At 52.5% G+C, this 12,877-nt stretch overlaps 1 protein-coding gene across 1 annotated transcript; it reads right to left on the reverse strand.

Moving 5' to 3' along the window:
- Positions 1-459: 459 nt before the first annotated feature.
- TGME49_207910 (manganese resistance 1 protein, putative) lies at positions 460-12,727 on the reverse strand. Its single transcript, XM_018779402.1, has 13 exons — positions 11,050-12,727; positions 10,348-10,573; positions 9,709-9,863; positions 9,283-9,359; positions 8,519-8,642; positions 7,561-7,670; positions 6,526-6,625; positions 5,517-5,600; positions 4,816-4,902; positions 4,095-4,186; positions 2,908-3,028; positions 2,197-2,278; positions 460-1,470 (listed from the first exon to the last, which is right to left on the reverse strand). The coding sequence occupies exons 1-13, from the start codon at positions 11,219-11,221 to the stop codon at positions 1,395-1,397; spliced, it is 1,506 nt and encodes a 501-aa protein (XP_018638503.1). The 5' UTR covers positions 11,222-12,727; the 3' UTR covers positions 460-1,394.
- Positions 12,728-12,877: the final 150 nt, after the last annotated feature.

The raw sequence follows: 12,877 nt of genomic DNA on the forward strand, positions 1-12,877 counted from the left end.
TGGAATCTGCAAGAAAAAGGACGACGGCTTCCCCGACACGCTGTCAATTTCCTTTTCTTCCAGCTGTTTCAGAAATGAGTGGAATCGCGAATGCATTTGAACTGGAGACATGGACACACTCACAGATCTAGAGTCTACGACCCTGCAAGGAGATGTTGTTTGTAAGAGCTGCAGAAACCCACGTTTTTTGGGGGTCTTCTACGCCAGCTGACTTGAGAAACAGCTTTGGAGTCGTGCCTTGTTCACCTTATATACGGTGTTGAGAGAGGCTACCGTGGACACTGGCATTTTGTGGCGTCTGCGTCATCGGATTTCACAGCTTCTGCATCTGAAATAGGAACTGAACGTCTGTATCGTGCTTTTTGATAGCGTAGAAAAAGAGGTAAATGCCATCGGCAGCTCAGGAAGACTGCCGAACGGATGTGGACATCTGCACGGCGGCGAGAACGCGTAAAACAGACCAGACATGCTCACGCGAAGGGCGAAAGCGAAGTAGAAACGCGCCCAGCTCCAGAGTTTCTCTGCCGCTGTCGGAGCGGCACAGGCGCAAGCGGAAACATCGCAAGTGAACCTTTTCGACAAGGAAGAAGACCCGAGCCGAAACTGCAGAGCTTCCCTCTCACGTGGGTGCCCGGAAAAAAAGAGAAAACTGCGGAAGCATCTGTGGCTACGCATGCACGGGACGAAGATAGTCAACTGTTTGTGTCTTTGAAGGGCCATTGGAACCCCTCAGGAAACGAAGGCCCACACATGCGCAGAGAGAACTGGAGAGAGGCCACACGCGGAGAGGCTAAATTGAGGAGGAACTGTCAGAAACGTAGACGAAACTCCTGCCGCTTCTCGATCTCAGCGGCGAGGGCGCAAACAACAGCAGGGCAGACGGGCAGACTCTGAGAGCGACGCACGCGCGTAAATCGACTCCAAAGCCCCGGCACCTTGCCACAAAGAAACGCCACATCCGTCGGACAAAGTACGGTAGATCAATGGTCAACAACTGTACATCTGTACCTGGAACTCCAGCGAGAGGCTCTTGGCACCACGCGAAGCAGGGGGCACAACGAGCAGAAGAGAATGCCTAGAACGAGATTCCTTCCCAGTTGACTCGAAATGCCAGTGCCGCCGAGGTGCTTGACAGAAGCACAACAAGCGCAATCTAAGCTTGCGACTCTGTGCATACGCCGAAGATGGAAAAGACGCAGCCCCGAACTAAGGCTCCGTCTCCCCGCAACTCTGATCCTACAGCTTCTCTGAAACCAAAGCTTTCTGAAATTGAAAGCAACCCACGCAGGCACTTGGCGCTCTCTTGCCTCACGGCGTGTCAAGCCACGAAGGAGACCGGAGAAACAAGAGAGCGGAAAAACGCAAGTCTGCGCGAGAGCAGCACAGTCAAGCGTTCAAGCCCCGGGCACTCCAGTGTCCTTTCCCACCGAAGGCCCCGAGTGACCGCTACTCGAGTTGGGGTCAGTATACCTAAACAAAAAAACAATGAACGACCTAATTACAGAAACACGTGACGGAAAGAAGAAACAATAGGGGCAATACATGATGTAGACATATGTGAACTGTTCGAAAACTGCTATACACAGACGTAGCGGTATCGCGAAGTGTAGCTACGGACATATCAGCCTCAAAAATGTTATTAATTAAAAACTGTGTATTTTCATAAATTGCCAGCGGTGGAGCAGTTGATATATTTATAGTTTTTCCATGGACAGTTTCACCATGTATATTGAGTACGGTGGTGAAGCTAAAAGCCGGGCAGCTAACTGTCCAGAGTGTTTCAGCCGGTTCGCGTCTCTGCCCATACATACCCGTCCGCCTGAGACACATGCATCTTCGTCCCTCTATACTAGTGTACACATCTACATCTACAAATAAATAAATATATATATATATATATATATATATATATATATATATATATATATAGTCAAACTTTCACGTGGCATCGATATTGCTGCTCTGAGTCGCTCGGCAAAGGAACATTATGGAGGCTATAGAATGTGCACACGTGATGGGCATACACACGTGCCGCATCTCTTGGATCTGCAAGACTGGATACTCGTACACATGCATGCATAAACAATATAAAATACATATATGCATATATATATATATAGGATACGAGGACGGCGGGCGGGTACTTATGTGCTCAGAAACGCACGTCCGTTTTTACTTGTCTCAAGTGGATCCTACCAGAAAACAATTGCAATCATCAGGTAGGCGGCCATCAGCATCACCCCTTCTAGCCAATTGCTTTCTCCGTCTTGAACGATGGCTGAAGAGAGAAAGACAAACGTCAGATGCACAAATGTAACTCCGCTGAGAAACCTAGACACGCGTGCGCACAAGCAGATACCAAAGATATATATATATATATGCAGATTAATAGGAATGTGGTTTGCACTACCTACCTACACCTTGATCACCCACAACGGATGTGAATGTACACAGACATATGCCGGACAATGTGCATGTGTGTGGACACAGACGTGCGTTTCTGCATCGGTATGTATACGCGTGATAATCGACAGGTCCTCCACGTTGCAGTACGAAGTCAAACACGCGGCAAGAGTTTCTGAAATTCCTTTTCGCTTCAGTCGATTCTCGCGCGGTCTGTTGGGTTGGAGGCCGAGGCGAAGCCCATCGCTGGCAAGTGCTCCAGCTCGCGAAAGGGCGCATGCAAAGCCGTCGCCGGCTCACACTCTCGATCCACTTATCGATAAGCTGTGGACACCCGCTTCTGAAACGCAGGACGCCACCTGTTTGCCGACTGTTGCAGCACGCGTCGTGGAAAGGCCTCCCCAGTTTTGAGTGGGGAAGGCGGTAAAGGCTTGTGCGGACTCTAGATGTTGTTCACTCAGTGAAGCGAGATGCAGCTCGAGACTTGTTTTCTTTTCTCCTTACCCATGGCGACGAGGACAGCCATCAAGAGGACGAGAGCGTTCATGGGCTGAACTGCCAAAGTTAGCGGCTGGTCGAGCACCCAGCCGGCACAGACGGTGAACGGGAAGACAAAGAGGGCAATCTGCGCATGCACGCAACGCGAAACGAAGCACGAAAGCGAGGAGATAGAGAAGAGAAACGCGACATTGCCTCGCCTCTCTACACGAGAAGTGAAGTCGAAAAACCGACTTCCGGCAGTCGAACCCCCAGACGCCGCCCGAATTCCTCAGAGGCAAATAGGGAGGAAGTCGAAGCGGTGGCCCCTGTCCGAAATGAAAAGAATGGTTTTGCGTTCAGTTCTTGACAGAAGCAGAACGCACGAGCCAGTTCGTGTTCTCTCCACAGTTTGGCAGTGGAGAGAGAAACGCGTCTTGCTTCCGCATCTTCGCGTGAGCGAAAACCCGGAGATGCGCCTCTGACTCCCCCCTCCGCCCGTGTCTCTCAGACAGCAAAGACGGCTAGTGGAATAGATGTGACCTTCAGGAGCAGAGGAGGCGCGACGCACCCTAATCGGCAGTCGACACAACCATCTCGTATGCAAGCTCTCGACCAGGAGTTGAGAGTCACCGAGGAATCTAAAAAAACGTGACATCGTGACCTCAGGGGTTTAGAAAAACGCAGCGTTGCGAGATGTCAAAGCCTCTCGCCGGAGAGGCCGAGGCAGCAAAAACTCGCCCGGGCGCATTGCCTCATAGAGGCAAAGCCAAGCGGAGTCATCCGGCCTCCAACGCCGCCTTTTTCGATGAGAAATGAGCCTTTTCTTCGAGTGTCTTCTCTCGTGCACTTCTTCAATCTCTGAGGTCGGTTTTTCCAGTTGTTAGAACATGGTGTTAAAGTAGGATAGCTAAAACCTCCACACTGCACATAGGTTTTCGTTCATTATTCAGGGAGTGTTGAAAACGTCTGAAATGCAGCAGGTGAGCCTAGCCTAGACGCGTGGCTCTTCTCTGCGAATACGCGACAAGGCGCAAATGCGAGAAACTCCGATTCCTACTTGACATCGGTACCCTTTAACCGACGTCGGGTGAATTCGTGACAATGCCTCGCCTCATAGAGACCGCGAAGGCTCTACCAGCTTCTCTCACTGAGGTGCGAGAGCGACATATGAAGCGTTTTTTCGACTTCCATTTCTCCTTCTGTCTTCCTACCTGAGCAGAGGACCCGACAGCCACACCCATCGCCAGATCCACTTTGTTTTTCATCGCTACGGTTACTGCAGTCAAGTGTTCGGCCGCGTTTCCTGTAAAAAAAGTCCAAAGAGTTCACCGAGATTTCGCGCATTGTGAAGAGCGCCCTTCTCTCCATTCCCCTCGTAGACACGAGTAAAGGCACTCAAGTGACCCCGAGGTTGCTGGGTTGTATCACTCGACAGAGCTCAGAAGAGCGACAGCCTGTCCGACGCCTCGGCGGAAGCCGAGCGGAGCTTCAGCCAGCGAGAGGGAAGGCTTGGAGAGAGGCGTCGACGAAGAACCGTGGAGCGCCAGCACGGGATCGAGGTTTGAAAAGCAGATAACGATGGGGCCGTTCACACTGTCGTTCTTTTCTGTCTCTGCAGAAAGGCGAAACGAACGCGAGAGCGTCTGTCGCCTCGCTGCAAACGAGGCGAAGCAGCAGGTGTGCAGGTCGGGAAGCTGCAACCGACTTGAGGGTCACATCTCTCACTCGAAGGCGGCCAGAAAGCCTTGCGCTGCACTTGACAAGCGCGATCGCCCGCGATTGTCGGAAGACGGAGAACCTGCCAGGTTGCGCGCTCTGTGAACATCTGTCTCGTTGAGGGATTGAACTCTTGCGACTACTCTAATTCCTCTTACGGGGCGAGGAAAGGAACATTCGACGCTCGATTAAAACGCGATCGCTCGTGCACCTTACCGACAATGGGCAGCAGGATCACGCCGATGAAACTCTCTGGAAGCCCGTAGTTCGTGACGACGTCGTGAATCGATCCGACAAGATATTCTGCGGCAACGTCGAAAGCCAGCGACACGGACAACGCGTGGACGACTCTCTTTGCGCAGCTGTGACAACGCAAATGCGACCTGAAGGCGTCCCGTAGGGAGCCTCTGCAAGCCGGCAACTGACTTCCTCGAACCTTCTTTCACTTTTTGCGCCCGTCCACGGTCTCGACTCCACGCGCGTCGTCTCGCCTTTTTGCGTCTCTCCCCTTTGTGTCTCTACTGCAGAGGCAGTCGCTTCTCTCTTTCTTCTTTCGCTTCTGCTTTCTCGTCCCCGACCCCTGACTGCCGCGCTGGCTTCACTACGAGAACTACAGACGGGCAGCACTCTTGCTGTGAGACGAGGTGAACCACAAACAAAAGCCAGCACGGCAAGGACGACTTCCTTGTGCGCCAGAACGTGACGCTGAACAGGCACCGATCGCCCTCGACGCCGCGCGCCCACAGCTACTCGTGATGGTCTGAAGCCATGCCTTCCTTCCTCCGTGGCTGCTGTGATGTCGCCTTCTCGTGCCTCTTTCCCTTCCCCCTTTTCTCTTCTCCAACTTCCACTCTCTGAGTTTCTTGTTCCGTGCGTCTGCTTCCTCTTTCCGCGCACTGGACAAAGCTCGGTCCTACCGGAGTGAACGGCGATGAGCAGCGTGACGATAAACAGCATCACAGTGGCAGCCTCCCAAGACATCGACGGCCACCCTTCTTCACCTGGGAGAGAAAACGGAATCGCCGAGAGGAAAAGAAGAAACGAGACGCCCCGATCGGCATCAGCCGTGTATACAGATATAGCTACAGATATACAAATGTATATCTGGAACTTTACATCGTATACCTAAAGCCAGACAGATAAGGTACAGAGATACATATAAAATATATATATATATATATATGGAAGAAGCGATTGGAGTAAGTGCATGAATGAAGAGATGGAGATATGAATGTATAGATTGATAGATGTATCCAAATGTGCCCCGAGCTTTCTGGGGAGTTCACGCTTCGAGTAGCCCTGGGGAATGGCGACGTTTGGATGGCACAAAGATATAGGGAAGGCAAGGAGAACACGAGAGACTCGGATCGACTAGTAGACAGAAGCACGAATGAAGGAGCAAAATAAAACGATCGAGCACTAAACGGGTATTTCCCCAAAAAGAAGGAACGAAAGTGTTCGCCAAGAAGAAATTTACAGAGAGGAAAGGCATGCATGATTCGAAAGAAAATAACCTGACAGAGAGGCAAGGAGAACAGTCGAACATGAAGGCATCGAGAGATGAAGCAGGTAAGTCTCGATATGAGGACCAGCTTGTGAGACACGCGGCTGAAACAAGAGAGAGCGAGAGGATGAGACCGAGAAGAAAGACGAAGCCAGAGCAAGACGACTGAGACTGAAGCGTAGAGACACCTCAGCAGGAAGGCGTTTCATAATTGCAAGGCATCGTTGGAAGGCTCAGACACAACAACAGCACCAGTCCGGCAGCTTGCGCGCCGTGTTTAGCGTCTTCAGAGATCAAGAAGAAAAGACAGACAAGGCGAGGAACAAAAGCATCGATCCCACGCGCCTCGTTATCGCAAGGTCACCCCAAAATGACTTGCAAATCCATCACGCGCTCGGAACGCGGGAACAGGTGCCTCCTACCCTCTTCGTCGTCTCGGAAAAGATTCAGGTGTGTGTACAGCTGAAAGAAGAGAAAGAGGCAGTACGTCACCCCAATCAACACCGCGATCGTTCGGCTTATCTGAGGAAAACGCATGCGCAGGACACACGCTGGCTGTACATAAACCAGCACAGCTAGCGGCCCTGTGGAGATCCCAAAAAGGACGAATTCATTTTTGCTGAAAACTTAGCAAAACGTCCTCAAACATGGCACCTGTCCGTTCGCGAAAGCAGGCAGCATCCGCCGCATTCTGAAACTGCAGGACTCGAAAGATTACAATCCGTACAGGGATTCGTTTTATGTCCGTCTGTGAGTGTAGGTTAGGTCACTGCGTTGTACATGTATAACGAGTATGAACATGCGTCGACAATCTTGGCTGTACACGCGGAAGGGGTGCAGGCACAGATACGCAGGTGGACATAAATACGCCTTGTAGAGTGTGCGTGGTTGCGTTTGGATAAGCACTCGCAGGCGCTCTGAATGCGAAGATCAATTTCGAGTTTTTCAAAGCCTGACTGCAAGCAAAAGGCGACGCAAAGTCCCGGTGCAGCACAAACCGAACGGTGGAGTCTAGAAGTTGACACCGACAGCTACACATAGAGAGCGAAAGGGACAGCTGTAGATGCACATGCATGTCGGAGACTCTCTGTTACCGCATGCACTGTGGACTTCGCACACACCTCCCGAGCTGCTTCCCCACGCCGCTGCATGCGCATCGTCTTTCGCCAGGTGTGCCTACACCCCAAGGGAATTTCTAAGAAGCGGCACCGCCACGTTAGGCTCGTGGCTCGGTACTCGCGTCATGCGTTTTCCTCTCACTTTCGAGGCACTGACTCTCTCTACGCGTGTAGTCACCCATTGACTTGATCCGTTTCCTGTGACGACTTCGAGAACCAACAGTTGCGTTGGCTGAAACTCGAGTCTCAAACGGAACTGTTGGGGCAGGCGAAGCCTCTGCTATGCGATTCGAGAACAGCAGCTGCACCCACTTGACAAAGGGAAGGACAATTGCTCACTTTGATGATATCGTAGGTGGGATTTGCGTGGTCGTTCCCTGACGCAGCAACCGTGGGGATGACGATACTCATGCAAGAGAGAAGGAGGAGGGTGACGCTGCATGTTGCCCCTGAAGTGCACCCAGAAAGCAAGAAGAAAAACAAATGGATCACTCGACGCCCGTCCTCTCAAATCTCCTTAAATGTGCGTTGGTGTCTATCATCGCAGCGTGCAGATCTTCCCCCTTCCCCTCACACAGGACAGAGGGTGTTGAGAGACAGAGTTGAAAAGTGAACCGACCAACCGGACCGTCACTTTCTGTCGGTTAAGCCTTGCGAAGCGGGTCCGACTCAACACTTCGAGAGGAGAAAAACCGAGACGTTTCGCGACTCCACACACAACCCACAGAGTCTCACCGCTTCGCTTCTGAGTTCGCGCGTCTAGCTGTGACTGGCGTTCAACGAGACGGTCATGGGGGAAGAGACTTATGAATAGGTGAAATGCTGCTAGATCCCAAGGCGTCTCTCCTAGCCTGCTCAGTGACTTTAGACCTGTGTGTCGTGCCTACGATCGCCGCCACGCAATCTTCAGGTGCGGCCCGTCTCTTTTGTGCATGGCTGGATCTTTCCTCCCTTTGTTCGCCTGTCTCTCGCTCTCAGTTGACAGAGGTTTTCGCGCCTCCATTCTCCCCTCTGCCTCAGCAAAAAGGCATGTCGGATGATCGGCTCGGTTTGGTGGTTCGCTTACGGCATTGTCTGACACACGGCTGCGACTGCAGAAACAGGATTTTCTCCATTTCTCGTGACACATGAATCGAAATGCACACGGAGAGGAACGACTGTGGTCGCATGGAGCCTGACTTCCCGTCCTCTCCCTGCTTCTCCACTTAGCTGCTGGACGAGAGCACACCCTCTGGAGAGCTTTGGACGCTTGACGGACAGCGAGCACTTTCTCGAGGCCAAAGGCCTGTTGCCTCACCTTTTTCGTTGAACTTTTGAACGTGGTAGCGAATCCCACCGGCGAAAAACGACATGCCCAGCACGAGAAGCAAATTGGAGAGAATACTTCCCAGCATCGTTCCTTGAACGACTGACAGGAGGCCCTAAGGGCAGAGAAAGGAGTGTCTGAACAGACCCGCTTTTGTGCACAAAAACGGCTTGCATATACGTTCAGTGAGAACAGCGAACGTCGCCAGCATCATCATTTTAAAGACAGTTCCTATTTCCACCAGCAGGATGCTTTGTAAAGTCGTGTCTGCACCCCGGGTGTCTGAGTGTTGAAACAAGACCCATACCGTCTTTCTGACACTCTGTTTTTGAGTCTATATGAATGTTTACATCATCCGCCCTAAGCACAGATGTACAAATGCATATATGTATATATATATATATATATATATATGTATTTGTGATGCGTCTCTATGAATAAATGCAGGCGAACACGAGTTGACGTTGCTCATGTCTTTCGCCCCCTATCGCGCATCCTTCGTGATTTACGTTCTTTCTTTTCTCGCTTCTCTGCTTCCATCTTTTTGACACGCTGTGTCCTTCTTCTTCTCCACCTCTTCTGCACATCTGCAGCCTTCGTCGTTGTTCTTCTTTTCGTCATCTCCTCTTGTTCGTGTATCGCCTTCTTTCTTCTCCTCTTCGTTCCTCCCTTTCTCTCTTCCCCGGTGTGTCCGCCGGCTCTTTCTTTGCTTGTCATTTCGTGTGAACTCTGGGTCTAGCCTTCGTCGACCTCACCACTCGCAAGGCTTGCACAGACATGATCATTTCCACTGCGTTGCCGAAGGTCGCGTTCAACAGGCCTCCAATGATTTCTGGAGAACAACGCCACAAAAAACAACGAACGCGACAGGTTCTCTTTCTTGGCCGAATCCCCTTCCGTTTCTCCTTCTGTGTCTCTCCCTGTCTCTGTTTCTCGTCGTTCGCAAGATGGTTTCCCGGAGGCAGGGAGAGCAAGCAGCGGCCTAGAGAGGGAGACAGGTGTGTTTCCTTCTCTCACTCGATGGTGGACTTGCTCTTTCCATCTCTCTCTCTGCATGAGACTTCACATCTCCACTGCCCGCCGAGGCCGGAAGTCTTCAGAGCGGTGAGGGCTCGACCTTCTCTCCCCTCTTATTTTCCGGTTCCCTTGACCGGTGCGTTTCTGTCTGAGCGGCTGCCTACCTCCAGTGTGGAGTGCGAGTTCTTCTGTGGCATTTCCAAGGAGCGACGCGAGGGGAATGAGAGCCAAGAAGTTGCAGATGAAAACAAACAGGGGCGATCCACTGCCGACGACGCTCCAGAACGACAGCGGGACGAAGAAGAGGAGCACATTCAGCCTGGAGCGCAGACGAAGGAACCAGGCACTTTGCGCGTGAGAGAGGGAGACCGAACAGACATAGGGACAACACAAGCGCAAACGAAGGAAAAGAAACAGAAGAAAAGGGCACGGTCGAATACCGTGTCTCTCTCTCGCTGCTGCAGGCAGAGCGCGAGGTGGGCCGACCGACACCCTGAGGCGCATGTAAGCGAGGCCTTCCAGAAAGTCTTGCAAGCCTCAACGCATGCACGATCACCGCCTCGTTCGTCACGGAGAGATGGTCCTCTCCCACTCAGGAGCCTGTCGTCTGGCGATGCTCGTAGGCGCCCTCAACTCGAAGTACCCGAGAGGTCCTCGGAGCTCCCAGTCTGACGCAGACGCCTTTACGAGTCGCAGAATCAAGCGCCCTTTCCTTCGCATGCAACGCAAGCCAAACGACCTCCCAGCAGCATGCTCCAAATGCAGCGAGTTCCCCTGCTGGAGACGGCACACAGCGCTCTCACCTGCAGGCGAGCATGGACCAAATGCGCTGCAGATCTTCCTTCAGAGTGAAGCGGTACTCTTCATTTGGGTCCTCTGCCTCTTCGTCGATGACCCGAGAGTCGGCGGAAGAAGGAAGAAACGATCCACGTCCCTCTCCGCCGCCCAAGGAATTCCATCCTTCTGAAAGCAATCCCAGGTGAAGTTGGCGGCTCGGGGCGCCTGCCCCGGTCGTCAAGTGACAGACGGCTGCGCGCGCGAGAGAGAATGCAAAGGCGGAAGCACAGACGCTGACGACGGTGGAAACCAACACACAGAAGAAGCGATCAAGGGCAAAGCAGCAGAGAGAGACAAGCAACAGACAGAACAGAGATGTGGACCTTCCGCAGAGAGTCAAAGGAGCCTGCAGCGAAGAAACATACACGAGGTGTGAATTCCAAAAAAACGCTTGTCCTCTTGAGCAATCTTCAGAGGGAGGCAGTTTTCGTGTGGTGGAGAAGCCAACGAAACACAAAGAACTGATGCGACGTCCACAGACAGATTTGTTTTCGTATCTCTCCTCCTTCGTTTTCGACCTCTCCTCCTTCGTTTTCGATCTCTCCTCCTCTCCCTTCACTCCTCTTCGTTTTCTCCTCTCCCTTCTCTCCTCTTCGTTTTCTCCTCTTCGTTTTCTCCGTTCTCTCTGCCTTTCCTCGACTGCATCCCGGCACCCGTTCGGGTCGTACCGTCGTCGAGTTGAACGGAAATGCCTCGGCTGCCAGTCCCTCCGGGGCCTGCACTGCCCACGGACGCTTGCGGGGGGTGCGGGAGAATCACCGAGGAGACTCGCGGCTTGTGAACAGGCTGCGACAGCGTCCGTCTCACGTACGAGGTCGCGCGAACGCGGCCCATCACCATCTTGAATGCAGGGGAGGAAGAAGAGCCGCCAAAACGCGAAACGGAAAAGAGAAACAAGGCCGCGTAGAGGCTCTATGGTGGCGCGGGAGACTCGCGAACTCCGAGAGGAGCGCAAGATGGACGGACTGGTGCAAGAAGAGGACCTTTCTCATTCAACAGATAACAGACTTGCGAAACGAAGAACGAACGGCGCATGCAGGGCGCCCCGACGAAGAGGACCTTCGCGCGGTCACTCCGCGGAAACAACGAAACATCTGCGCTCTTTCGAGCACCGAAACGCCTCCTTGCGGAAAAAACTCACATCTCCACATGCGCAAACAGGCAAACCTGCCAACGCAAACAAATCAACAAACGACTTCGAAGACCCTTTTCAACTGCACATACAGTGACATAACTGCAAATGTGACTACACTCTTGCTGCATAAAGCCTAGATATAAGCATGTATATATATGAACGGATACACACAAGCACGTACACATATACATACGTATATACATATAAGTATATATATAAATATATATATATATATAGACAAGAATAAATACAAATGTATATATACGCATATAAAATCACTTTCTTGTGTCGCTAGATGTACATAAATCGGTGAAAAAATATGTATGTAAGTGTGAATACGTAAGCAGAAGTTGACAGAGTTTCGTTTGAGTGGCAAGGGGACGGATGAGAGATTTATTCATCGTTGAAAAGAGAAGCATGGCCTCCAGCAGCGGTCCTGGCTGTGGGGTTTCCTGCCTCGAGGGAGAGGATAGCAAAAGGCGACAGACGGCGAGGAAGCCAGAAGACTCGCGCTGGAGAGTCGAGAGGGAGGAGGCTGGAACTGGAGGAGGGAGAAGAGCCGCGTCGGAAGAGTCCGAAAAGCATGCATACAGGAAGGAAGAACGAGCGCCGCTCCAGTGAGGAAAAGGGAACTGGACAAAAAGATAAAAAACGAGGAAAGCAGGATCTCGGTTGGCCCGTCGACCCGAAGAGGAAGACGGAGACGTCCGGGTTCACGGAGAGAGACACGGCAGCAGCGGTCAACTTCGTAGTAGAGATCTACGCATCTGGCCAGCGAGGAACGAGATCGTCAGGAAGGAAAGAAACAGCGACTCGAACTCACTCGCGTCTTTTTTCTAAAAAAGCACGAGGTTAAACCGGAGATCGTGCGCGAACTGTCCCGCAGCGTCGGCGCTCTCGCGACCCAGCTGGCGAGTGAGCTCGGCTTGTTCTTCGAGCGACTGCGCTACAGGAGGCGTCGTCAGTGACAAGCGATACGCGTCTGCTTGTCAGAGAGAAAAGGAGAGAGAAAAGTGACGAGGAAAGGCAAGAAGTGAGTGCAGCCAACGGTTCTCCGCGCGTCTCTCCTCTCCGCAGGAGCAGCGCCCAGATGAGTAAAGCGTTAGGTCGCCGGCCCAGCGGGTGCCATCTCTCGCGGACCAGGAAGCCAGTCTGGTGTTTCGCGGCAGGCGACGAAGGCTCTTGTTCTTGGCTTGATTCGGAGTGGAGAAAGACGAGAGGAAACGCGAGAGAAACGCCAGACTACGACGCACCCTCCGAGCCGCTTGGCCGCCGCGCGTGCATGCCGGAAAGTCGCGCCGGCGCGGTGTGCCCGAGACAGCGAAGAGAGAGAGGCTTTCTAGCGAGCCTTCTCTCTCGAG

The sequence above is a fragment of the Toxoplasma gondii genome, chromosome Ib, assembly GCF_000006565.2.
Source record: "Toxoplasma gondii ME49 chromosome Ib, whole genome shotgun sequence".
Lineage (NCBI taxonomy): Eukaryota > Apicomplexa > Conoidasida > Eucoccidiorida > Sarcocystidae > Toxoplasma > Toxoplasma gondii.